The following is a 27,436-nucleotide window of genomic DNA, read 5'->3' on the forward strand; positions in this document are numbered from 1 at the left end:
GAGTCGCAGACTGGTTTTGTCCTCATCTTTAAAGCTAAGTGATCTGTGCTGTGTTCCTCCTAGCGTGCTGGGAAATGCAGGGCACCCTCTTCCTTTCCCCCTCCCCCACCACTGTGAACTCCAGTGACTTTGTAGAGTGGGTTGGAGTAAGTCTTTGACTAGCCTGCCACATATCAACCGGCCGCCTGGTATTTGTCTGGTTCCACTGCTTGTTTCTCTGCACAGGCTCTGCAACCAGAGGCGCACCTCACCCTGTCTGCCCCTCACCCAGCCTGAAGGCCTCCTGACCTCTGTACCTGGTCAAGCTTTCCTATTTTCTTGAGGTTTGACTCAGAGTCACCTTTTTCCTGAAAACTTCTGTGGTCCAGGGCTGGCCGTGGTGAATATTGGTCCCTTCACTGAGTCTCTCTTCCGTACTCATGGCAGCTGTGCTACCTTTTCCTGGCACATCTGCTCAGTTTTAGTAAGGAAGGTAAGTGAAAATCTACGTTCCCCACCATGCTTGAGTGAGAGGTGAGAGTGAGGAAGCTTCTAGAACAATCCCTGTTTTACAGTTCAGAACAGTGTTGCTTGGAGTGGTTAAAAGGCCCGGTGCATGAAAAGTGATTTTACTCTATAAACCCAGGTCTCTGGTAGTCCCCTGCAGAGTCCTTCACATTTTCCAAGTTCTGTACCCACCAAAGTTAGTTAGGGTGTTTTTTTCTTTGCATAATGATTTTCAATCAGACGCCAGTAAAGAGTAAACATCCTTCATGCATTTAAATTATATAATTTATACAATTTGATGTATGCCCAATGTTGAGGACTTATCAATTGCTTAAAAATGAAATAAATGCTTTTCCAGGTGCTTTGAACTTTGTGGCATCTCTAAGCAGCATTCCTGTGCATTTGTCTGGCTTAAAGTGATCAATCCATAAAAGGCACTCAGAAAATTAGGCACAGATTACTCAGCATTTTTGATGCATGTGTAGCTTATAGAAGGCCCCTGGTAAGTTTCTTTACTTCTTGGTTCTCATGACTATATATACAACACATGGTCTAATTTCCCTAAAATGACTTATATGCATGTGTGTATAACATGAAGAACAAACATAGTGTAGAGGATGAGATTTCTTTAGCTTTTTTACAAACTCAGGTTGATTCTTTACTTTGTTCCTCTTAGTATTTGCAGGGATCAGGGAAATCTTATCTTTGGGGTTTGTCCAAGATGTCCAAACCAAGGGTGACTACATCTGTGCGAATCTGAAGCTCTTGGTTTTTTTTTTTTTAAAGAGACAGAGTGTCACTTTGTCACCCTCAGTAGAGTGCTGTGGCATCACTGCTTACAGCAACCTCCAACTCCTGGGCTTAGGCAATTCTCTTTCCTCAGCCTCCCAAATAGCTGGGACTGTAGGCACCCGCCACAATGCCCAGCTATTTTTTGTTGCAGTTTGACTGGGGCCAGGTTTGAACCCGCCATCCTTGATATATGGGGCTGGCACCCTGCCCACTGAGCCACAGGCACCACCCTCCTGGTTTTTTTCTAAGGCCCTGTGGCCAGACTCAGTTGCTTTCCCACTGAAGAATGCTGTTTACTTTTGTGTCTTGGATGTACATCTTGGTAGAAAAAATCCTGTATTGCTGCTACCTTGACACAAAGACCTGCTCTATCATGGTATTTAGTTGGGTGTTGCAAAACCTCATCCATCTTTATAGTAAATGCACAATTTGTAGGTGAATGAATTTTACTTTCAAGATGGCGTGTTGCAAATTTTTCGTCTCTTGAGCAAGTAACTCTGAAGGCTCTGGGGCTTTCTCATTTTGCACATTTTTGAACCACGCATTTATAACTCTCCTTACACTCTGATGTCACATATGCTATTTTGCTGGGAGGTTGAGAGGTGACAGTGAAAACCGAGCATTAGAAATGGCAGAATGGTATTGTGGGGCTGTGAGGCTGCTGCCAGCCCTGGTGTTAACTCCTTAATCCCCTAGTAGCCCCTACATATCTCATTTCCTACTTACTGTGGTATGAATCTGATTGTAAAAAAATTAGTGTTTCTTATGCTGAGGCAGCAATTTGTGTTAGATTTCTGGAATGAAAACCAATGAAGCCTGGTTCAAACCGGTGAGTCAGTTGCTTTCCCAATCAAGGTAAATCCAGCTCTGAGCATTTGGTGAATGGTAGAATTCCTGAACCTTCTGCCCTGAACAATCAGTTCATCTCACTTTATGGTGGTACAATGAGGCAGGGCTGTCTCTTCTTAGAGAGGCTGAGAGTTGGCTGGAGAGTGGGGAGAGATGCACTTAGTCAAGCGTTATTAGCCCAGGGATCTGGGTGACAGGGTGAGGATAAATAGAACAAGAGGAGGCTGGCCTTGATAACAGCGTTTGGCTCCTAATGCTGCTGTCTTCGAGAACCTCCTGCCATCCTGGCTGTTATTTGCATGCTACTTCTTAGGAACATGGACCCAGCGAGTTTCAGAGACTTGAGTTTTGATCCAAAATTTGGTCGTATATCCTTTACAATCCTCTGAGATTTTTCCCATCTTGATTGAAATATTTTGAAAGGTCTTAGCTTTGATTCCTGTGCTCATTTTGAAATTCCTGGAGTGTGAGATGAAACAGCTTTCTCTGTGATTCAGACATGCTAGATTTTCAAGGATGGCTACAGCATGCCTGGAATTTCAGAAGCTTTTGGTTTAGACCTCTGTGCTTTATTTTCGATCTGGAGAATATTATATTTTATGAGTCATGTAAAAAGAAAACAAACAAACTGCAAACCTTTTTCCCATTGCAGGGTAGCAAGCTTGAAATTGAGTATGTTATTAGTTACTGAAAATGTGGTTTTCTTGAAATTCAGGAAGGCAGATGAGGTTGGAAAGTCTGAGTCATGGGGTGGTTCGAGCTCTATCCAGCTAGTCCCACCAAGTGGTACGCCCTGGGGCACCTGCCCTGGTGAGTGGAGAGAAGGATGATTTCTTGTGTTTAGGTAGCTTTGTTTCTGCAGTGTGACATTTCACTTTTTCATCTGAGTTTGAATAATTCCAGTTGCCCAGTGATAATCTGGCGTATATTTATTGTGTCTAATAAGACAAAATGAAGATGGAGAGCGATATATTAGAACTAGCTTAAAGGAAGAAGAGAATTAATAGACCCTTAGACCTGGAAGCCTGAAATCGGAGCTGGATTCATCTTTATTGCTTTGAATCTAAGAGGGTGATCTTTCTTTTAGCCTACGTTTACCTGATCTTAGGAAAGAAATTGATTGTATCTGTTTGGGGTGATTGATTCTAAACCAAGGGCAGGGAAACACCAAGCCTTTTTGCATTGGAGTATGATTGTATCTGTTTGGGATGATTGATTCTAAACCAAGGGCAGGGAAACACCAACCCCTTTTGGATTGGAATATGGGAGAATCTTCTGTATCATTTGATCAAACTAAAAACAAAGACTAATAGTCACTAACATTGGGATTTTCCTTCTGGAGGACCATACAGGTCTCTATGCAGTGATTCCTACAATCAGCTACCTCCACCAAGTGCTCAGAGATACCAGTTAGTCAGATTGATTGATTAATTGATTGATTGATTGATTTTAAACAGAATCTTGCTCTGTCACCCTGGCTAGGGTGCAGTGGTATCATCATAGCATCAGCCTAGCTCTCAGCAACCTCAAACTCCTGGGCTTAAGTGATCCTGTTGTCTCAGCCTCCTAAGTAGCTGGGAATGACAGGCATGCACTGAAGAGCCCAGCTAGTTTTTCTGTTTTTAGTAGGGACAGGGTCGAGCTCTTGCTCAGGCTGGTCTCCAAGTCCTGAGCTCAAGTGATCTTCTCGTGTTGGCATCCCAGAGTGCTAGGATTATTTATAGGCCTCACTGGCCTCAATCAACCTTTAAATTCCCTGCTCTGAACAAATAACACAGAATTATCAGACTATTGACGGAAGCAGTGAACGCAAAAGGTGGAGACCAAAATGAATGAAGACAGAAGAATAACTTCTATGATGGAGAAACACAAACCTTAAAAAAAAAACTATTCATAGTCTCAGTGATATAGTAGAAGGTTGTACATTCATGGAATAGGAGCAGGACAGGATGAAACAAGGGAGTATTAGGAGAATTAAAAGGAGATTTTTGGAAATTGAAATGTAACACTCAGTAGAGATCTAGAGAGAAAGTTGGAATATTCCAGAAGGTAAATTAAAAACTAGAGTGATGGAAAGTAAAGGGGAAAATTAAAGAAATGAAGAGAAGATGGAGACTAGAAATCAGCAGTGATTCATGAAAATATCTTAGAGCTGAAGAACGTGAGTTTCAATCTTGAAAGAAGTCATTCAGTGCCCTGGAACCTGCAGTTGACCACTAGACATGTCGTTCTGAGATTTCAGAACATTAAAAGATCCTTTCATTTAGGGTGGTGTCAGATTGCTCCACAGTGGAAGCCAGAAGGCCAGGGAGGGAGCTCTCATTTCTGCTGGAGGATGCTTTTCAACACAGACTTCTTTTCCCACCTAAGCTGCTGATGGAAATATGTTTCAGCTGTCCAGTTTTCTACATAAATCCTTTTTTAGGGATTACTGGAGAACGTGCACCACCAACAGGAGGGAGAATATACCAAAAGGGAAGAAGACGCGAGTGCCAAGTCTAGATTACAGCAGAAAAGAAGGCTCTTGTAGACATTACTTCAAGATGGAATTAATAAAATACCTACATACCTCAGTTTATGGAGAGTTCGTGGAATGTTTGGATTTGTATCCATGATAAATATGTGGAAAACTAATAGCCTGGAGAACAGGAAACCATTATTAAATGTGAGAAAGGAGAAGTCATCATAGTACACTACGTGGCTCAGCCATGGTGTGTTTACAGAGCCATAAAAATGCCTTCATGTCTGCTAGGAGGATGAGAGCATCAGGAAGAAGGCTGGTGGAGTGTGGCCGGTAGGACATCACCCAATAATGACAGAAGCTAAAATTCAGCAAGTCGCGTGTTATTCAGGGATGGGGGATCAATGCCAAGATGTTTAGCTCCAAGAGTGAAAGTGGTTTCCCTCAGGAGCAAGAACAGGAGATGAGGAAAGACGGTCAGGAGGTGGCTGTTTTTTTTTTTTTTTGAGAAGTGGTGTCAGTGTATAAACCATATAATTATTTGACTTTTAAGGTTACATGTATGTATAACCCTGATATAAAAACTCATCTGCTATGAATGAGAGGCATGGTGAGTGAGAAGTATTCCTAGAGATGATATAATCTGTTCTCCTCTTTAAGACGTGAGACAGCTGAGGCCTGGGAAAAACAATTTGTCCAGATACTTAGATCCATGCAGAGGACAACTCCCCATGAACAATTGGCACAGTCAGTCCCTGCACCATAACAGATACTGAACTTTTCTGGAGAACAGGTGTGGCTGACTTTAGGAAGATGGTCTGGACAAGCTCGACTGTTGAATCTGTAAGGAATCTTTCCTTCATGACCTGTTTCTAGGAAAACCAGCCTTCCTCTCCTCACTTTAACATGACTTTGCAGAAACATTATGTTTTCTAGCTCCTCTATGATAGGTAGCTTTCCATGTGGGACTCATTTACCCTCCTAACAACCCCAGCATAGTCTCCTTTTCACAAAGCAGTGGTTCTCATCCCTGGGCAGCAGCGTCAGCATCACCCAGAACTTGTTAGAAATACCCATCATTGGGCTTGACCCAGGTCTCCTGAATCAGAACCTCTGGGGTGGGTGGGGCCCAGGAACCTGCATGCTAATAAGCCCTCTCGCTGCACCTTCACTTTGAGAAGCACTGAAGTTGGATGAAGTTCTCGGTGATATGACCGTCTCCTCTTTCTTTAGAGGTTAGGCTGAGGCTGGCTCTCCCCACAGTAGGGGTTTCCAGTTTCGCAGAACTCATTTCCCTCATGGGTTAATCTCCTTGGTCAATGTGAATGTGAATTGTGATTTTTTTTTTTTTTTTTTTAAACAAAGAGAGATAGCGGATTGCACCATGAGCAGTCTTTTTGCTAAGAACTTAGAACACATACTGAATTTAGCAGTATCCTCTAAGCATCCTAATTAATAAGATGATTTAAAAGGAGCATAATATTCCTAGGGAGTATTTGCTAGGATTTAGAATTGGCTGTGTGTCAGTGACCCAGACAGAGTTAGAATGGTGTCCACACGAGACAGACTTATTTCCCTGGGGCTCACAGCAGCTTTGTAGTCTCAGGACCTGGAACCAAGAGTCCTTTGTCTTCTGTTTTACTCTCCTTACTGGTTTGCACCATCGAAGGTCCAGGGGGTGGTGGCAAAGGCGTGCTTTTTCCACACTGTAGGAAAGAGCATGTTAATCTTGCAAACGTCTGGTTGGGAAGAACTTAGTGACTTGATCACAGCTAATTACAAGGAAAGCCGGGCAATGTTTATTTTGGTTGGCTGGTTACTCCTTCATGTGTAGATAAGAGAACATGGGTGTCGGGGCAGGGGGTAAATGGCAGTCCCTTGGTGCACATTAATTCCTGCCTGTGGGCACTTTCTGATGCGTCTGTTCACGGTAGCATGCGTTGTGATAGTAAAGTCGATAGAGGCTGGGTCCCCAAGTCATGCTGAAATCATTGCTGCCTCTTTACAAACCTACCTTAAGTGACACTAAGTTTAATTATTGTTCGTTGAAGAAGTATAAAGGAATATAAAGCTTTTATAAAGCTATAAAATCATAGCTCCTGTCCGTATTTGTAGATACCAACAAATAGAACTTACCCTTGAGTTCTACTTAACAATGATGAATTTGGTGCATTTAAATCGAAGTCTTACTTCTCAGTCCCTGATTACCTTTCTGTAGCACCTGGCTAGAGGCAAATGGATACAGTCAAATCCTTTGGGAGTCATGAAGACTTGATAAGCCATTGATACTTAGCTGATTTATTAATAGTTACATCCAGGGACTCCCCCCTCCCCATTACAGAAAAACTTGATACCTGATGACATTTTTGAGGCAGAATGATTTTCTTGAATATATAAATAAATGAAAAAAGGAAATAATTTGACAGCTATTACAGCTCCTAAGATCACTTCTCCTTTGAAATTGTATTTATATAAAAACGCAGCACATTCCGTAAAAGCCTGTGCTGTGTTAGGAAGTTGGCCATGAGTCATTTGTGGAATATTAGGGGGAAACTTGTTAAGTCTCCTTTTGAAGTTTCTTAAGGTTTTAAAATTCCTGGGTTTACTTTTAACTAGCTTGACATTATTACATTAAAACTTTCAAGAGAGCCAAGAATGGATGGTTATTTAGGACATATTCCAAACCCTGAAATTTTAGCTGGGCTGTCCAGTGCTGCAGCTACCAGCCTCATGTGGCTATTTAAATTCAAATTCAGTAAAATTAAAATTCAGATCCTCAACTGTTCCAGACCTTGCCAGGGCTTAGTAGCTACATGTGGCTAGTAGTTACTGTGTGACCAGTTGTAGAAAGTTCCATCAGACAATGCTGGTTAAGAGATATTGAGAATACATCATAAGCTCCCAATAATTTTTGATTAGTTTAAGAATAATATTTAATGAGTGCGCTTCCTCATTTCCTTCCTAACTAGGCTCTGCCGCCATTACTTACACTGGGAAGGGAGAGGCAGGAGAGGAGAGAGGGGAGGATGCTTGAGGCATTAAATTTGGTCCAGATAAATGGATAATCTGAATGTAGAGAATATACAATTTTTAAAAACACCTGGTAGAGTCAGAGAATTTTAGAGTTGAAAGGGGTCGTTGACTGCATCTAATCAAGCCTTCTTAGTTAACTGATGAGAATTCAAGGAACAGAGAGGCTAAGTAGTTAGCCTGTGTCACACAGCTACACCAGTGTCCTGGTCACTCCCTACTCTCCCAAGTTCGCCATTCCTTTTGCTGGGCCTAGACAACTTTATAGGGAAGTTTCTTTATTAGAATTCTGTTGTTCAACAGCTTTAGAGACAAGAGGAGCCAATTATAGTAGAATTAACTTTACACAAAATCAACAAATATATTGTACCGAGTAGGAAGTTACCCTCTAAAAGGCCAGTCTTCTGAACCTGGGGAAAAAAAAATGTTGCTTTCATTAGCGGAAATTTTTACCTTTGTTCTTAAATTACATGTATTTTAAGAATCAAAGGGAAATATGCTTTCTTTTAATAATAGCTCTTTTGGTGGTTAGGATTTGCCATCACTAAGATTTGCCTTCCCCCCGAAAAAATCCCATGAAAGCAAACAAATTTCTGCAAAATGGGTTGTCATTGTCATGTTTAATAGATTTCCCCCAGAACTGTCTGTTTTCTCAGGCATTGCTGAGAACTGGCTGTGGAAAGGGCCGTCATTCATTCTCGGAATCTGGACTTTGTGCTGCAGACGATGGCCCTGTGTAGCGTTTCTCCTACGGGCTCCTGATGCTTGTATCTCTCTGGTGCTTCTGGGACTTGCTCCTTCATTTCTTCTCCACTTAGTTTAGACCCCCACCTGCCCTTCCGTGATGTGGTCTGCTTCCATCCATCCTCCCGTGCGTGGTCACCAGAGTGACTGCGCTAAAACAGAGCTCATGACTTCACTTCCTGGAGTGATGTCCTCCTGTGCCCGCTCCTGTCCAGGAGGATGTGCAGCCTCCTTAGTCTGGCAAACTCTTGTTGTCTGGGCTCGGCCCACCTCTCTTTGCACCCAGATGTCTCTTTGCCATCTCCTGCCTGACTCTCCTAAATACTTTCCCTTCTCTCCCTGGCTGGCCTGATCTGTCTAGCTTTGCTTTTTCTATAGCATTTAGCACCTTCTCACAGACTATATTCAATTTACTAATTTTTTAAAGAAATGTGTTGGCTCTTTCCTCCAATTAGGGTGCGCTTTCTACTATGGCAGGAATTTCTTTTGTTTTTAATCCAGATGTCTTCCATTGTCTGGGATGGTGCCTGACACTTAATGGGATCAGCAAATGTTTGGGAATAAATGGGAACAATGTGGCCACATGGTCCTGTTCAGCGCCCTCTGTGTGGAGGCTCCTAGGGTTTTCCACGAGGGCCTCCTGGCGCTGGTGCAGCTGTGTGCAGCTCCTTCCCCACCTCCTGAGTCTCTGCAGCCCGTGCTTTTGCTGGGCTGTGGGTTTCTACTCCAGCCTCTGGGCATCCCACCGTGAGCCTCTGCTAACTCCTTCTCCCCCTGCCCCCCCATGCTCACCACTCCAGTGACCTGGGCTCCGTCTGGGACTCCTGTTTTAGACTCTTCTTCTCCAGCAGCCCCTGGTGTTTACGTGACTGTCCCTAGTGCTCAATATCCTGTCTGGCATAAATAAATCAGATGTCCCATCAATATGTACACAGTAAAATTGCACGTTGTCAGCACTTGCCTGTCCAGGAGTTAGTTTACAGTGATATGTGTTTTAGAATTAGCTGGGGAAAGCTTAATGTACGCTCTTAAGAGAAGTTTTCCAGGAAGAACTAATTTGGAAAAAAAGTCCCCATGCCCAGGAGTGTTGGGTGCTCCTGGTTGATCTCAGTGGTGGGATCCCCTCACTTCTCTCTCTCTCTCTCTCTCTCTATATATATATATATATATATTTTTTTTTTTTTTATTGCTCCTTCCACATGCTAGGTGCTTAATGATTAAAAAGTAGTCATTTAGGCCAGGCACGGTGGCCCACACCTGTAATACTAGCACTCTGGGAGGCTGAGCCAGGTGGATTGCTGAGCTCATGAGTTCAAGACCAGCCTGAGCAAGAGCAAGACCCCGTCTCCACTAAAAGTAGATATACTAGCCGGGTGTACTGTTGTGGTGGGCGCCTGAAGTCCCAGCTACTCAGGAGGCTAAGGCAAGAAATATTGCTAAAACTCAAGAGACTACAGTTGCTGTGGTGACAGGACAGCATTATACTCAGGGCAACAGAGTGAGACTTTGTCTCAAAAACAAGCAAACAAAAAGTGGTTATTTAAAAGCATATAAATGTCAGCACTGCATTCTAGGAAATCTGGAAATTGTGGGCAGGGAATTATGATTGATTGGCAGGGAATTATGATTGATTGGCTGGTAGCGCATGGATTCTGGGCCAGGCTTGTGGGTTTCGATCCTGGCACTACCCTTAGCCGGCTGTGTGGCCTTGGGCAAGTCACTTAATCCCTCAGGCTGCTTATCTGTGAGATGCAACAGCAATGACACTTACGTCTTGGAGTTACTAGGAGGATTCCGAGTTCATGTTTATAAAATACCTAGTAATCACCGCAGGTGTTGGTAAAACAACTAAACGTAAGAGTTAGGGCATCAGGCCGACGCTTTCATTGCTTCCCTTTGGATGGGCAGAAACTGTCCTTCCCAGCAAGTAGGTCGGGTTCTCGAGCCTGCTGAGGAGGTCCTCACTGTAAGCCCGTTCGACTCTAACGAAGGACCAGCGGGTATCACACACGGAAGATTTATGGTTTTCCCACCATGAACCTCTGTCTCTTCTGACGAAGCTGCTGCCATTGATTTTTTTCATTTTTTTTCCATTTCTTTCATTTTGAAATAATTTCAGACTTACAGAAAAGTTGCCATAGTACCTAGATTCCTCCAATGTTAACACCTTGCCATGTTTACTTTATCATTGTCTGTGTAGACCCATGTGTGTTGGGAGTAAGATGCAAACAAAATGATTTTTGCTCCTAAATAGTGTTTTTCCTAAAATCAGAGACAGTCGCCTACGTACCCCAGGGCAGTGACCGCGATCTGCAAATTAACGACAGCAGCATAACCACTGCCATTGCTTTTGTGCTGATGGAACAAGATGCCCCCCAAATAAACACTCACGCACAGGGAGGCTGGGGGTGAATGTGAGCTGGACCCCACATGGCCAAGCGAGGGTGCAGGGGGGTTCACTCACTTCTTATATTTTCTGGGCTATCATTTTGCCTTTGACTGTGAAAGTCTGAAGTTCCAGAGTATGTGACGGCGGGAGTTTGTGTCCTTTGTCCCCACCCTCTCTTAGGCTCAGTGGCTCCAAGCCTCTGTTCCTGGAGCTGAATGTTTCTGATGATCATGATTTTGGGGCTCCATAATTGTGCTTCTAGGCCCCCCCACTCCTCCTTCCTCCGTTCCTGGGTCACCTCTGTGTGTTCCAGCTGTTTCCCCTCCTGCCCTCAGCTGCATACTCTCCTCCCCGCCATATTCTGGTAGTTTCTCCAAAGGCTCACCCCAGGGAGAGATGGCGCTGGCTCCCTTGTCATGCCCCTGCCGTTTTGGGTCAGTGGATGTTGAGTCACTGACCTGGTGACTGAGTGATCGAGGGAGCACTCAGCGCACTCTCCGCATGGTTGGGGTGCACGGCGTGTCCATCGTGATGTTGCAGGGAGACTCAGTGGAGGGAGGGCCCTTGCTGATGGCTGATTGGCAGGTGGCTGGGGGGACGGGCTGGTGGCACCCCTACCACTGTCAGCTCCAGGCTGAGGACACCAGAGCTTGGAGGCTCCCCTCCCCCAGCAGCTCTGCCTTCCCCTTCAGAGTCAGGGTGCGGGCACGAGGAATTGGGGTTGGGCAACATTTGCTTCTGTGCCTGCTTCTCCAACAGGTTCATTTTCACAAAAGAGGCGGTCACTGTCCTCAACTTCATGTGACCCTACTGGCCCAGGAGTCTGGAAGGAATGCTTTTAGGTGGGTGCAGTTCTGTCCATTATTGGGTGGGCTATTAATTAGCAAATCGACACCCAGGGATAGAATTAGCCAGCCTCTATAGCAAATTGGGTTGCCAATGTCTTCCATTTCAAAAACTCTTAAACCTCACCCGTATCCCTGAAACAGGCTCCTTTACTTGGTGTCATTTCCAGCTGAGCTTTCTTAACCTCAGCTCATCGAATGAGCACTGTGGACGTGAGATGACATCATTTTGTAAAAAATTATTAAAAAGCCAAAATCCAGTTTGTGTTTGGGTTCAGATTATTCCTGTCTATGCCTTTTCCTCCCTGGTCTGCCTCAGATTTAAGCTCCAAGAGGGCTGGGATGGAGACTTGAACTCGGTTCTCTGTTCTGCTCCAGGGTGCACAGTGAGCGCGTCCGCCAGGGCTCCTACACACCTGTTCTTGGGGGTGATTTTTAAGCAGCTGGGGAGCCATTCTGAGCACTCTGCCTTTGCTCATAGCTCTCCCAGGTCCTGCCCAGTCCTAACTGGAGTGTTCTGTCTCACCGATGTTGACTTCTTCTTTTCAGGGCCTGGACCTTTAATTTTCCTTCAGAAAATATGTTAAACCCCAGCTGCGCTCTGAGTGTTGAGTGAATGGACAATGACCTAGGTGTGCACAGGGCCCTTCCGTGCGGGGTTGTCCTTCCATTTGCTTCTTCACACACTTACTTTGTAGCTGTCAGGCCCCCACGTGGCTGTTCAGTGAATCAGTCTAGGCGTGGTTCCTATTCTCAAATAGGCATTTTCTTTCTTTGTTTTTTGATTAAGAAGGGCTTTGTGCTCTTTCTGCCGTGTCGAGTGTAATAGTTTACATGCAACAGGTGGGTAATTAAGTGCATGTTGGATTTAATTCTGGGGCTTTGTACCTCGTACATTTTAATCTCCTCCTGTCGGCTCCTGGCAGCAGTTTCCAGCTTTTTCCAGAGCAGCGCAAATGCGAACACATTCTTTTATGAACCTTTAGTTTTGACAGTATCTCCTAATGTCTTTCAGGAAAGTAAAGCATGTAGGACTGAAGGTGTGTGTCATTCAAGATAGTTGACTAGCTGCTGAGTCACAGAATGCCCCAGCGGTAGTTAGAGAGGCACTCGCTGTAGTCTTTTTTCTCTTCATCTGTACTTGCCCTTTTGTTGATTTAAAAATCTGTCTCTATATGAGATAAAAGAGCGCATTCAATGAATGAGGGATTTAAAAACACGGTGCACCTGTGTCTCACTGGCGGGGCTGGGAGTGGTGCCTTCTTGATTCTGACTTCTGGTAGCTCCGGCCTCTGACGTAGGGGAGTTAGGTTGTAGGATGCTGTGAGAACCAGCCCTAATTCTGCCTCTTTTTCCCCTGGTCTTGTTAGAAGGCAAGTGAGGAATAGCATTGCTATTACCAGGAACATATTATCCCCATTTCCAATTTGTACAAATGCACATTATTTGCTATAACTGTTGATATGTCAGCTTGTTTTGCTGGGAGATCACGCGTGACTCGGGAGGCATTTTTACTGAGCTGTGGGGTGTGGTTCTTGCTTGTCCAAAGCTGAGGTCATGGTGGCTATGCTGCTTCACAGCATCGAGGCAGAGTCGGGCCTCAGTCAGCATTTCTGGGGAGGACTGGGAATAGAAGTGTAGGGTCTGTTTGTTGGCAAAAAAAATGTGTCCATTGGGCAGTGCCTGCGGCTCAAAGGAGTAGGTTGCCGGCCCCATATGCCAGAAGTGGCAGGTTCAAACCCAGCCCCGGCCAAAAACTACAAAAAAAAAAAAAAAAAGTGTCCATCTTGGTGATAATGACCTCTAGAAAACTGCTTGTTTTGCTACCCTGTGACCTTTCATGGAGGTGTACCTTGTAGTTTTTATTCCTGGTACAGTAGAACCTCTTTAAGTCGACTGCCCAAGGGACTGTAACAAGGTGGTCAACATACAGAGGTGGTCAGCATAAGGAACCAGGCTCCTGTACTGATACACACATGTGTTGCGTGTTCGATGTATGGACATTAGGTCAGTTTAAGGAGGTGGTCAGTGCAGGCAGGTGGTCAGCTATGGCGCCTGTAGTGTATTTCCTATTATGGACATTACATTGAATCTTAAATGTTGTAATGAAACAGTAGCAACACAGATGGGATTTCGTTATTTTTGGAATCTTGCAGAACAAGTTAATATCATTAATATAATTAAAGTGGTCTGTTGTTTTCTTTCTTCCTTTCTTTCTTTTTTTTTTGGTTGCTCTTAGGTAATTCTTCCTGCAGGATGAACTAATGACTCACAGAAGAGGATAATTACTCATCAGGAATGGAGAGCAGCTTGTCCGTTTCCAACATGCAAGACCCTTCATCTTCACCCTTGGAAAGGCATGTTGGTTCAGCGAATGGAAGTGGAGACCTTGATTCAGGTAGGATTTCGTTTTCTGGATCTGTTTGGCTTTTTGATATATTAACCAGTATCTTCCTGAAAATGTTCAGGAAACCATGGGACAGCATTTGTGGATCTAGCATCCTGCATGTTCCCCGGATTTGCTGTCCTGTTTCCTTCTTTCTGTTTTTGAATCAGGGTCTTTGTCACCTGGGATGGGTTACCGTGGCACAATCACAGCTCACTGTAACCTCAAATTTCTGGACTCAAAACAATGCTCCTGGCTTGTTCCCCAGAAGCTTGGGCTACACGTACACCCCACCATGCTCAGCTACTTTTTTTTATGTTTTGGAGATAAGGGGTCTTGCTATGTTGCCCAGGCTACTCTCAATTCCTGGCCTGAAGCAGTCCTCTCCCCTTGGCCACCCAAAGTGCTGGGATGACTGTTGTGAGCCACCAAGCCGAGCCTTTTGTCTTATTTAAAAAACCATAGCAGCTTTAAAGTTATGCAGAATTTGGGTCAAATTAATATTACTGTACTAGGTATAGCAAGCCAGATTATAGTGAGATGACATCACCTCAGCATCTCAGTGGCTCAGGGCAGCAGATTTGTATAAATCACTACCATCTCCAACAGACCTTGTCATACACGGTCCTCCAGAGAGTGTCATGCCCGGGGAATGCACAGCTGGAGGTCTTCAGCCAGCCCTTCAATGCTCCAGCTCAGAGGAGACGAATACCATTTTGCACAGCACCCCTGGATCAGAAGTTGGTAGGATTTCTGCCACAGAAAGGGAGACAGGGAAGTGGAATTCTCTCCCATGTGCCAGGGAGAGGCAAGAGAGCAGGATCTGCCTAAACGTAAGTGTCTGGGTCAGCAAGACACAGGATACTTTCCAAAATGTTGAGCACATCTTTCGGAAACCTGTATCATGGGAAAGAAAGTTAATTCACATTATCTGTGGTAAAGTATTTCTTCTCCCTTCAAGCAATCTGAAAAGAGGTTTGGTGCCTGTAGTACAGTGGTTAGGCTGCTGGCCACCTGCACCAGGGCTGGTGGGTTCAAGCCCAGCCTGAGCCTGCTAAAGAAAACAAACAAACAAAAATAGCCAGGCGTTGTGGCAGGTGCCTGTAGTCTTAACAAATGGGGAGGCTGAGGCAGGAGAATCGCTTGAGCCCTGGAGTTTGAGGTTGCTGTGAGCTGTGACTCCCGACGGTGACATAGTGAGACTCTGTCTCAAAAAGAAAGAACTTAGAAAAGAAAAGATAACGCCCAGCCCAGCCTTCCATTGCATTTTAATATACAACGAATGAATTTATAAATGCCCCTTCTTCTAAATACTTACACAATAATATGTTTATCTAAAAGGAATACTTTTTTAAGGGATTGCCCTATTTTCTATATAACAATTTAATAAGGACAATTCAGCTGAGTCATGAACATTTACCGTGGTGAATTCTTGTAAAAATCATTGCTCAGTAGCTCAGCGGGAGACTTGACCACTGTCTAAAGAAGTTGCCAAGTTCATCTCTTACATTTTGATGAGATTAGTCAATGACAGAATTACAGATTATTGGATGTCATTGAATTTGTTAGATTAAGTTTATTAAAGTGTATCTGTATCTGGAAAAAACCTGGAAACCCCTCAAATAAGTGAACGCTTTTATATGTTAACAGAAGTTTAGGATCTGTTTCCGAATCAGCTCAGCCGTCCCCTCACGCGTAGAATGTATGTGAAGAATCATTACTGCCCAGTGGAAATACGGAAATTCTCTTCTGAGAAGGCATAGTCCTATAGGCTGAAGGTTCATCTTAATTATTCTACTTTTATTTAAGGACTGTTTTGTCTTTTTCAAAGAGCCTTTGTGATGTTTGCCGAGCGAAGTTACCTTTCCAGGTGTGGCGCTTCCGGGCTGTCGTCCACACGCATCCCAGCTCTGTTACTGCATCCTTTTCCATGGTGTGTTTGCAGATCTGTCTAAGAGCCAACCATGTGTTGGCTTTTCACGTTCACACAGCTGCAGTACATCTCCCTCACTCAAGGAGGCTCTGAGACTCATGCCTGATAGTCTGGTGTCTGCGGGGTGGTTTGTACTCACAGGACGGTGGCGCGTGTGGGAAAGAGCATGAGGAGGGTCCCTGCCGGAGCCCACACCCACTGGTTAGCTGGTTAGTTGCTCTCTTGCGTATGGGGAGAGGAACTAAATCGTACAAGATGTCCAGATCTTTAATAGAAGTAGAAATAGTATTTCCAAATAGATCTAAATTATCTTAATGTTTTTCAGCTATTAGCCCAGATTCCACTCCTGTTCCCCCCTAAGAGGGCTAATCTGTTTTTCTTTTTCCTTGGAATTTCTGTGTGCACTCCTGAGGGCAGAACAGTTTCAGGTGGTGCTGCAAATACAGTCTCTTTTAAAGCAGAAACAAATTAAAGCAGGGTTAAAAGTTGGGAGAGTACAGAGGCTGACTTTATCTTAGAAACTCCAGTCTCTCTTTGAGCATTCAAATGATGAATTGAGTAGGATTCTTTAAGAAGTTTTTTAGAATTATTTTTTTGACCTATCAACACAGGAACATTTTCAGTTCTGGACTCCTTTGTGGGGATACTTTGTTCTGCACCCCACGCGGATGTGCTTGGGGCTGCATGGACTCTCAGTGCCAAGGGCCTTTTCCCTGGGGGGAAATTCATACGTCCCATGTTCTGGAGAAGCCACATGTCACGTTCCTCAGCTGATTCTGAATTGGCTGTTGAGTGAGGGGTGACGGATATATGAGCATGCGTCCAAGCTATATGGCAGGCATCAAAATTTGAAGTCCCATACAGGGAGACGGAATAGTCCTGAGCCTTGGTCATCTGGCAGATGGAGGAGCCCACATCATCGGGGGGTCCACAGAGAAGTCCCCTGCATGTGACTGCTGGGACTCCAGGTGTCTGAGGTTGCCGTGACAGAAGCAAGAACAATACACTGACATTGACGAGCGTCCAGAAGATGCCTCAGCATCATTTTTTTTTTTTTTTGAGACAGAGTCTCACTATGTCATCCTGGGTAGAGTGCTGTGGCATCACAGCTCACAGCAACCTCCCACTCCTGGGCTTAAGAGATTCTCTTGCCTCGGCTTCTCAAATAACTGGGACTACAGGCGCCCGCCACAATGCCTGGCTGTATTTTTGTTGTAGTTGTTTAGCAGGCCGGGCTGGGCTTGAACCCACCCCTCGGTGTATGTGGCTGGCACCCTACCCACTGAGCTACGGGTGCTGAGCCTCTCATATCATTTTTACAGACCTGCTAAATGTAATTTCCCGACCAGGTCTATAGATAGCGGGTGTTGCATGTGTATAGATGATGTGAGCCTCCGAGTGGAAAGAATTATGCTGAAGATGTGGGCTTGAATCTTTTTTGGTATTGGGAATACATTAAGTGAAGAAGCACAGTGTTGTCTATTTGGGAAGGAAAGGGGTCAGCACCCAGATCCTCCTGGCCATGTTGGGAACTCTGGGTGAATTCAAGGCAGCCCCTGGTTTTCTAGCCCTCTTAGAAAAGTTGTGGCTTCCCCTGAATGGATGATTTTCACGTGTTATTTCTTTTTCCTTTTTTTACTTTAGAACAACTCTGGCCATCGGGCAGTTGGGAAAGCCAGGAGGAATCTTGGTGTTATGAGAACTGTCTCCCGGGTGGTGTGAGCCTAGGTATAGGGTCAGCAGTTGGCTACAGTGCTCTTCTGTTTATGCCGTTGCTTCTGTTTATTAATAAACACTCACTGTAGAACTCGTTTCTGAATCTTATGATAGTAAGAAATGATTATCAGCATTTAAAATAAGAAAGATCCAATGTCTTCTTTCTTTTTCCACATTAAAAAAAAAATGTCTAGCACGTTAAGAGAGTGCTCAGTAAGAATAAGAGAGTGCTCAGTAAGAATTTGGCTCCTCCGGGCGGTGCCCGTGGCTCAGGGAGTAGGGCGCTGGTCCCATATACTGAGGGTGGCGGGTTCCAATGTGGCCCCAGCCAAACTGCATCAACAACAACAAAAAGAATTTGGATCCTCCTAAATCTGCCAGTTTTCGGTTCCTTTATTGGGTATGGGCTACTGGCGATAATATTCAGCCTTGTAAAGTTGCTCTCATTTTGGATTTCAAACTCAAGATTTTATTACTACTTAAGAAAAAGGTGTATGGGCCAATTGTTTATCCCATTTTCACTCTAAATTTCACTTGTACTCCACCTTCTAGGAAGGCATTCTTTTTATATGTTTATTATGAAATATTTTGGTTCCACAAATAACTTTCTGTTTTCTAAAACAGGATTGCTGCTAATGAACACACCTGTTTTCTTTTACGCTGTGAAATTTCCCTAGCAGCTTGTCATAGTCAGTTTTCATGACATCATGGGGAAAGACCTCCCGCTGATTCATTGGCCAGGGAGGGAGATTGTGAGTGTTTCCTCGCTAAAATGTTTGGGGTTTAAGAGGTTTATGAATCGGCTATAAATATTTGTACCAGGTTTACGAGACCTCGCCTCATAAACATGGTGTGTGTTTATTTATCTATTGCTCATTGACATGTCTTTAGAGAATCAGCTTCTCAGGGCTACCAGACCCCAGGAAGGTTCATACGTGACACATTTTAAAAGACTGTACTGTGAGGCTCCCTCAACTTCCTCATGACTTTGTTAAAACTGCACAAAGTCATCAGTGCTGGGTGTCAAGGTTTTAATTTTTTAAAGCCCCTTCTGGGTCTGACATTGGGGGTACCTGTGACAGTGCTTATGATTCTCACTGACCCTCTTACACACCTTCTTTAGGAAGCATCACAGTTTTTTTGGGGGGGCAGTGTTGTGGGCAGAGCCAGAAGGTGCCCCCGGAGGTGTTTTCCAGAGGATGACTGCGATCTCCCTGGGCGTACTTCACGGTGTCACTCAGAGCTAACTCCCTGGCCTCACCCATCCTCAGCTGGGGCTGCAGGATCCGTTGTCTTTTGGGGGAGCACATTTCCTCTTGGAGAGCTTCAGCCCCCGGGTGGAATGATGCAGGGAGAGCTATGAAGGAAAGCTTAGCTCTTGGGGTGGCTCTTTCTTGTCTTCTTGGAGATTAGAGTATAAGTCACCTTAGTGGGGTAAAACTTAAGGAGGCATGTCTAAGCAACTTCAACGTAGAAGGCGAAAGTCAAGGTAACTTTCACTTTAGCGTCTTTATCATCTTCTGACTTTACAAAAATTATCCTCTTCTTTCAATTCCTGAGACTATACCGAGTATTAGGAGAGAATTATGCTTCCTCTTTTCTTCTGAGACCCACCTGTCCCTAATTCTCCAGGCCCACCAGATGGGTGATGTGACATTTCTCCACCACCTGCATGATCAAAAGCAGTATTTGCTCTTGGCAGGTGAAATGGTCTCTTGTGGTGGAAAATCTGTGGGGTGCACCTGAGTATCCATCGCACCGCTCTTGTGAGGGAGACCCGCACATCTGAAGCTCTGGTTGGCCAGTTTGGACAGCTCTTCCTGCTGTGTGTTCTTTCCTTAGGATAGAGCTTTGCAGATAGAGTAAAATATTGTGTGTACTTTGTTACTTCTTTACATCTGAAACCATGCTATCTGTACCTGAAAATGTGTTATTTGGGGCTTTTTAATTACAGAAATCATGCCTTATGTACAGCCTTCCTGGTTTGGGGAATTGCTTGGTTTCCTCCAGAGCCTGGTTGTGTGGATCAGTGCAAATTTCAAATAGTATTTTAAAAGCCTGATGGTGCATTTGGTTGTATTTCTCTTTATTCCTTTGGATTGGGGAAGCACCTGTCCTATTGGTGTCTGCCGCTGTGTTTGGCCCTGAGAGTTCTATCCATCCCTGTGTCCGCAGGAGCTGGGGCTCCCACCTAGTGTGGGCATCAGGCGTGTTGGGGAGCTTGGTCTATGTCTGTTGCTAACTTGCTGCAATCTTTCTGGGCTTCAATTTTCTTTTACTTAAAATGACATCAGAGCCAGAGCATTCCAAAGTACCTTTCCTTGTGGCCATTACAATCTAGGATATTGCTTTATTTATTTATTTATTTTCAAATTGGCTATTTTGGAATTTATAGGCTGAGCAGTAACTTACTTTGATTAACACAAATCAAAACCACCTTGACTTGGTGACCCCCAAGAATTTTAATGTTTTTAGGTGCATTTTTCTTTATCTTGGTATTCAATACATCATCTAAGTTAGTAATTCATGTTTAAAAAAAAAAGATTATAGCCTACTTCATAGTCTAGTTTGAATTCAGCTTGTCTGCTAGATCAGTTTCACAGGAAATGGTCTTTTAGCACATGAATAATGTTGATAATTTGGCAGGTCTCTTCTCTCCCAATTAAAAAAAAGAATTTTTGTTCACTGGCAATTCTATAGGTGAAAAATGAAGAGTAAATAAACTGATTTGAACCAGAGAGATGGATAAAAAGCAATATAGTACACACCGCTTTCCCCACTTGCATTCAGTGAAGGTTTTTGTATTTCAAGTAACTGAGCCTTTGTTAAAGAAAACAAAACAAACAAAAAAAGAAAAGGAAAAAAGTACCCTGTAATTTGAATGGGATATTATTTGTCCTCTCTGGTTATAGTTAGAATTCCCTGGACCAGTGTTTTTCATCCTTTTTTTAATCTCACGGCAGATTTGTACCTGTAGTTAAACTTCCACGGCACACTTAAATTATGTTGATTAAAAAAGAGAGAGAGAGAGAGAGAGACAGAAGAAAAAGAAGATACTTACTGTGATGAAAATAATGTAATTAATGATCTTTAAAAATGTGCGCGGCACACCGATTAAAGAGCCCTGCAGTGGACAGGCAGGGATCGCCCTTTTCTGTGTCTATCACGGTGCTGACTCTGGGCCCTGGCTGTTTCCTGTACTCGTCCTTCCACCTCCCCGCCGGTGGGGGTGTCCTCCACAGCTCATTTCCAGCTCATAGACATGCGTGTAGCAGATATATGCCTTGAGAGCACTTAAGGGTAGTGAGGGTGGTCAAAGCAGAATTTCTCCAGTGTTTTCCTTTCTTTAGCCAATGTCTCTAAACTCAGGAATCTGAAACTGCAACTCCACTAACCCATAGAATTAGTTTGTCCTCTGGCACCAAGGACTTTTCTGGTCTTAGTTGAAGGCCAGCACCTTTCTACCCTTCACTCCAGTGTTGATATTCTGTTTTTTTTCCTTTCCAACAGAAGAAGGTTCCAGCTTGGAGGAAATCGGCTTTAACTGGGGAGACTATTTGGAAGAAACAGGGGCTAGTGCTGCGCCTCACACGTCCTTCAAACATGTATGTAAGGGAGCTACTCCCCTCTGAAATGCGCCTGCGGGGCTGGGGCTGGGGCTGGGGAGTCGGGGAGATTCTCCGGGGAGAATCCGTGATCAGGAGAAAGGCAATGCAAGGAGGAGAGTTCTGCCCAGATTTCTTAGGAGTAAGGAGGAGCTGCGGGAGTTGGTGTGGTTTTCATAGATAGCTTCAGGGAAGATGAGCCATGGGAAGGTTGGTCTGAATAAATTAAAAGCTCGCCAACCAGGCAAGTAGGTATTAATGTGTGATGTCTCCTTTGTGGGTGTAATGGCTAGAGATTTTTATTTTGAATTGATATTTTGATTTGGAAAGGACACATCAAAGTTTTATAGCCATTTGTGGGCACGAGAGTCTTATCAGAAGAAATAACCGTTAAATATGATGAAATCGTTTGGCTCTAACCAATGAAACCATTCTATCAAGAGTATTTCTTTGAATAATGCAGATAGTATGCCCAGCACAGGGCAAGTCCTGGAAAATAAAAAAACAAACAAACAGTTTTTATCAGATTTTTGCTTAGGTGTGATATATTACCAATATATATGGCCTTAGCTCATGGAAGAAGCCCAAGTGCCCATCGACCCACGAATGGACTAGCAAATTGTGGTACACGTATACCATGGAATATTATGCAGCCTTAAAGAAAGATGGAGACTTTACCTCTTTCATGTTTACATGGATGGAGCTGGAACATATTCTTCTTAGCAAAGTATATATAATATATATATATATATTACCAATATATATATTACCAATATATACCATACCATACCAATGATATATTGGTAATATATCATTAGTATATTGGTTATATATATATTGGTAATATATATATATATTGCTTAATATATATATATATTTGCTTAGGTGTGATATATTACCAATATATATTGGTTATATATATATTGGTAATATATCATTAGTAAGAAAAGCACTAAATTTCTAGGAGTCAAGTTCTTAGGCATCGTATGGTTTTAATGGAAATTGAGATTTAACTCTGAGACACATTTTTTCACAGGGCTACCCAGGGCACAAAGATTCAGCCTCATTATCAGAAGCAAACCGGGACACTTTCTTAATCTGTTCTTTTTCTTTTTGGCTCCTTGGCTGAATAAGGAAGCCAGAACTTTGATTGCTTATTTTTATTTTCTGTTAAGGCAAGGTCTGGCCTTGAACTCCGGAGCTCAAGCAATCCTTCTGCCTCAGCCTCCCGAATAGCTGGGACCCCAGGCACCCGCCACAATGCCCGGCTATTTTTTTGTTGCAGTTTGGCCGGCGCCAGGTTCGAACTCAATACCCTCGGTATATGGGGCCGGCGCCCTAGTCACTGAGCCACAGGTGCTGCCCTGGAATTTAAGATTCTATTACAAGCGTGTGACCCTGTGAAGATGGATAGCGCCTCCTTTCTCTTTATATTTCTCGTGCTGTAGCTGCTAGTTTATCATGAATGTGGCTGTTTAAGTAAAACCAGGAGCTAAATATTAAAACATAGCAAACCCAAAGGTTTCCTAGAGCACAGCATGGACATGGTCCTGTAAAAGCCAGTGTAACATTTATATCTTAAGACACTGGGATGATTTGGTAGGTTCTTCGGGCAGTTTGGGACAACTTTTGTCTTTCATTCTGTACCAATTTCTCTCTGTGTGGAGCCCACTCTTGCCTTATTTGGTTCAGTCAATTCTCTGACCCAGTGTCCTGCATGGCAGGGCTGGAGGTTGCCCTGCAGGGCTCAGACCTTCCTAGGTCTGTATGCCCTGTTTAAAGGATGACCTGGGCCCTGGAAGTGTAACTTACAATTCCGTCCTCTCCCCTAAGCAACAGTTGCTCATGGACTGTAGATATGTTGGCTTTGCAATGTCATGAAAAACTAGAAAGCTTCTTTTTGGGGGGGTGAGGGGTGAGGGATAATAAATAGCAATAGATTATAACCCTTAATTTAAAAAGAATTCATTTTCTAAGGCTGCGCTGTTCACAAAGTAGCCACTACCACGTGGGTCTGTTTAGGAATTGAAAAGTGCACGGTCCAAATTGAGATGTGCGCTGAGGGTAGAATCCACACCGGGTGTGGAGGCTTCGTTAGAAAACAAGAATGGCAGATGTTGCATTATTTTTAATATTGATTACACGTTGAGAGGATAATATTTTGGATACATTGGGCTAAATACAATATATTGTTAAAATCAATTTTATCTATTGTATATTGCTTCCCCTTACCCCCAAATGTGGCCGCTGGGAAATTCCGCATGATGTTTATGTTGGCATTGTATTTTGCTCAGACAAACTTACACCTGTTGTAGGGCAGCAGAGTGTTGGTTTTAAGTGCTGAATTTTTAGTGGTTCTTGTAATCTGCTGGGTGGGTGTGTGTGTAGTAACGGATTTTCTGCATTTCTGATTCCTTAAGGTTGAAATCAGCATTCAAAGCAACTTCCAGCCGGGGATGAAATTAGAGGTGGCGAACAAGAACAACCCGGACACGTACTGGGTGGCCACCATCATCACCACGTGTGGGCAGCTGCTGCTTCTGCGCTACTGCGGCTACGGGGAGGACCGCAGGGCCGACTTCTGGTGCGATGTGGTCATCGCCGACTTGCACCCCGTGGGGTGGTGCACGCAGAACAACAAGGTGTTAATGCCGCCAGATGGTGAGGCTTTGGTTCCCCAGCGATCGTCCTTCTTGATGCCTGTAGCTGAATCGTTGCCTTGGCCTTAGCTGATGTCTTGACCCTGTATTGTCTCAGAAGAAAGGGAAATGGGTCTGCTTTCTTTCCTTCTGCTTTGGGTCTTTGCACCTGCTCTGTCCTGGGCCGGGAACCTCCCTCCTCTTTGCTTTCTCCCCTTCCACCTGCCGGAACATCTCTTCTTTTTGCACCGAGAGCAACACAGAGCTCACGTGTGAGGTCAGACCCGGTCTCTGCCACGTGGTTGCCTGGCCACTTCATGCCGGTCACAGTTGTGGCCGTCCTCTTTCTTTGAGGCAGGAGCCATGTACCATAAAATTCACTTTATAAAGTACAGTTTATTGATTTTTAGTACGTTCACAAGGTTGTGCAACCACCATCTAATTCCAGAACACTTTAATATGGTCCCCGAGGTCACACCCGCTCCCCCCAGCCCACAGTCACTAATTTGCTTTCTGCTTCTGGAGTGGTTCCTGTTCTGGCATGTTACGTGCGTGGAATTCTGTACCCTGTGGCCTTTTGTGTTTGGCTTATTTTACTTAGCACGGTGTCCCCAAGTCTCCTCCTGGGGTGGTGTGTGTCAGAATTTCCTTCCTGTTAAGGCTGAATTAATAGTCTGTTGCATGGATCAACCCCATTCTGTTTGCCCATGCATGCAACATGGAGATGCAGTTGTATTTCCAGGTGTCTGTTGCATGGATCAGCCACGTTCTGTTTGCCCGGGCATCAGCTGGTGGACATGGAGATGCAGTTGTATTTCCAGGTGTGCGGTTCTTTGGGCAGTGTTGTTTCTTCACGCGGACAGGGGAGGGGGGCCTCTTGGTGTGAGCTCACGTCCCTGTGTGCCCCAGGCTGGCCCTCCTGCCTGTGCTTGAGGAACTCTCAGCAGAGATTCACAGGGTAGCCGAGTGACCCCCGAGGGAAGGGGAACTGCTGCTTACATCGTTGTCTGCCGCTGGAGCCGTAGGGAGAAGGGCCCACCCTCTCCCTGACCTTCCTTCTCCCCTGGGCCTTAGTGTGAGCCTCTGTCCGTAACCTCTCAGCTGCAGGTTACTGTTCAGGTGAGCCCTGGAGAGTGGCTATTCATGGATCAGGCTTTAGTTTTAGTCCTCACGGCAGTTGAGCATCAGCAGATGGGAGGGAAGGAGGCAGGGTTTGGTCTGCGACGACGTAAAGCCTGCTTCACTTACCCCAGACCCCGCCCACGTGGGTCCAAAGTGACATTTTTAGCTCTTTCTTTGAATTAAAACCACCGCTCAAGTGAGATGAGATGTCACATTTGATTATTTAATTTTCCTATGACTTCTGATTTGTTATGAATCATCAGCCTTCATGGGAGAATTGTGCTGAAGGAATATTTGAAATATGAGTCTTAGTGAGAGCACGGGACCCTCTCCCCCTCCCCCCTCTGCACACGGAAGCCTTATGGATTCACCCCCACATGCTCAGGAGGGGACAGACACATGCATGTCCACGCCGGTGGGGGCGTGTGCACACGTGGGGGCACGGAGGGAAGGGGATCAAAAGCAGAAGCCCAGGGTGGAGCAGGAGAGTTGGACTGATGGTTTCATTGTCAGGGCCAGGACTCACTCATAAAGTTTGATATTCCCCTCACTAAATGCCCTTGGGGAGGATGCAAGGTGGTTTTACTTTTCGTAGCTTCTCTAGTGAATAGTTTTAGGGAGAAGTTCTGGGGCCGTGACTCTCACCCTCTAAGAGCTAATGGGTTCATTTGCTAGAAAGCCATGCTGTTGCTTTAGAGGGCAGAGTTTATTAATCAATTCTGTCTCGCTTGGAAGAGAAATGTGGCACCAGTCACGGTTTCAGAAACACCATCAAATTTGTTCTTATTGACTATGTGCTATTAGGCAAGACACAGCCACACTTAAAATGTCAAGTTCAAGATGAAAACGGGAAAACCCTGAAAAAAGGGAAACCGTGAATGTAACTGAAAGATTGAACGTCTGTTCCAACAGTAACAAGTTATGCTAATTTGAGGATTTCTTCAGTGATTTCTTTTCTTTAAGAACTTCAACAAAATTTAGTAGGTAAATCAATATAGCTTAGAAACCAGTAGTATAGAGAACAAAGTCAGGAAATAGCAGGTTCACGGGGCAAGAGGTTTTATTGATTGCTGTAGGACAGAATAATTATTGCTTTGTAACCAGAGGCAGCAGTGGTTCCAGAGGGAATAGTCAGATCTATTTTTTGAGCAAGCGTTCTTGTTGGTATTGTTTTCTGACTTAGAGAGCTGGTATCATTGTAAATTCTGCAGCTAGCCCTGGACTATCTTTGTTGTGGTTAAACTTGAAAGCCATGGCACAGTATTAACAGGAGTTAGAGCAATCTGTGGTGTACAATGTTTCTGTTTGGGAGGCTCCTTGGTGTCAGAGTGATGTCCTTACTGACCTCAGGAGTCAGTGTGGTGTAGAGGAAGGGCCTGAGGTTGGAGCCAGAGATTTGAGCCCCTGCCTTGGCCAGTGGAGTCAGTTGGGGGAGGTTCCCTCTTGGTGTTTCTGTCTTTGTAATGTATGGTGGCTAAAGAGTTTTGCAGTCTGAAATGCCTTGGTTTGTGATCCTTGTGAGGAAGGAGGGTGTGGGTACTGGCCTTCCTATTTAATGCTTGGAATTGGGGTCAGTGAAGTCGAGCCTGGACTCTGTCCTAAGCACAGGGGAAGTCACTTTCCTGCATTACTTTGGAGATAGTGCAACGGGGAGAAGTCACTAGATGAGGAAGTTACTGTGAGTGCCTGGGCAGGATTCCCCTCAATGAGGGATTGTAGACTCTGGTTCGCAGTTGGACCCCAGAGAACTAAGAATGTTTAGTTCTCAACTGAGTGAAGTCTGCTGGTTGTGGATGGCAGCCTGGCAGCGTTAGGGCCTTTTGCCCGTTGTCATGGGAGGAGGGAGAGGGTGCCATCTCTTGTTAGACTTGGCTCTCTGAGCTCAAGATCTTTGAGGACGTTTTTGGGGGTGTCCAAAGCCATCCTCTGTCTTCTGAACTCAAGGACTGCATTCAAAGCAATTGGTTGTATCTTTGCAGGCGATAGCTTTCTAGTGCACACAGAACCCTTTATAGTTCCATATTTCCCTGCCTTGCTGTTGACGATTAATTTAAGCTTTGAATTAACGCGAGCCATCCTCATTCCATTAAATGTTATGAGGAAGGGAAAACAGCATGTCCTGAGCTCAGGAGAAGTCATCCCAACTCAGTTCCCATCAGCTATCAGCGAGCTCCATTAATAAGGACGTGTTGAGAGAGAGACCAGGACTCAGCGGCCAATTGGCCATTTACAGAGCAATGTTCTGTGCGTGAGCTAATCGGTACTAATCTTTCATATTAAAAGTATTAAGGAACATACCACATTAAAGCATCGCTAAGTGCCGCAGAGGATTATGGCTCTTATTAGTGGAGCAAAATGTAAAACGTTATGGTTTAGTAAATCAATAAGTCCTGATTTATTCATGAGTACATGCCACACGCACAAAGGGCAGCTGCCAAA

At 44.4% G+C, this 27,436-nt stretch overlaps 1 protein-coding gene across 8 annotated transcripts in view; it reads left to right on the top strand.

Moving 5' to 3' along the window:
- SFMBT2 (Scm like with four mbt domains 2) overlaps nt 1-27,436 on the top strand; it is a 175,012-nt gene that overhangs the window by 18,996 nt on the left and 128,580 nt on the right. For 6 of the 8 annotated variants that reach the window (XM_053572825.1, XM_053572822.1, XM_053572823.1 and 3 more), the window contains 3 exons: nt 13,836-13,994; nt 21,142-21,236; nt 23,657-23,897. In XM_053572825.1, coding sequence (XP_053428800.1) covers nt 13,895-13,994; nt 21,142-21,236; nt 23,657-23,897 — 436 coding nt within the window. In that variant the 5' untranslated portion in view covers nt 13,836-13,894. Of the gene's footprint in view, nt 1-11,507; nt 11,594-13,835; nt 13,995-14,591; nt 14,816-21,141; nt 21,237-23,656; nt 23,898-27,436 lie in introns of those variants that run through there. The other 2 variants (XM_053572821.1, XM_053572826.1) reach the window with 2 other exon arrangements.

Source organism: Nycticebus coucang, chromosome 20 (assembly GCF_027406575.1).
Source record: "Nycticebus coucang isolate mNycCou1 chromosome 20, mNycCou1.pri, whole genome shotgun sequence".
NCBI lineage: Eukaryota > Metazoa > Chordata > Mammalia > Primates > Lorisidae > Nycticebus > Nycticebus coucang.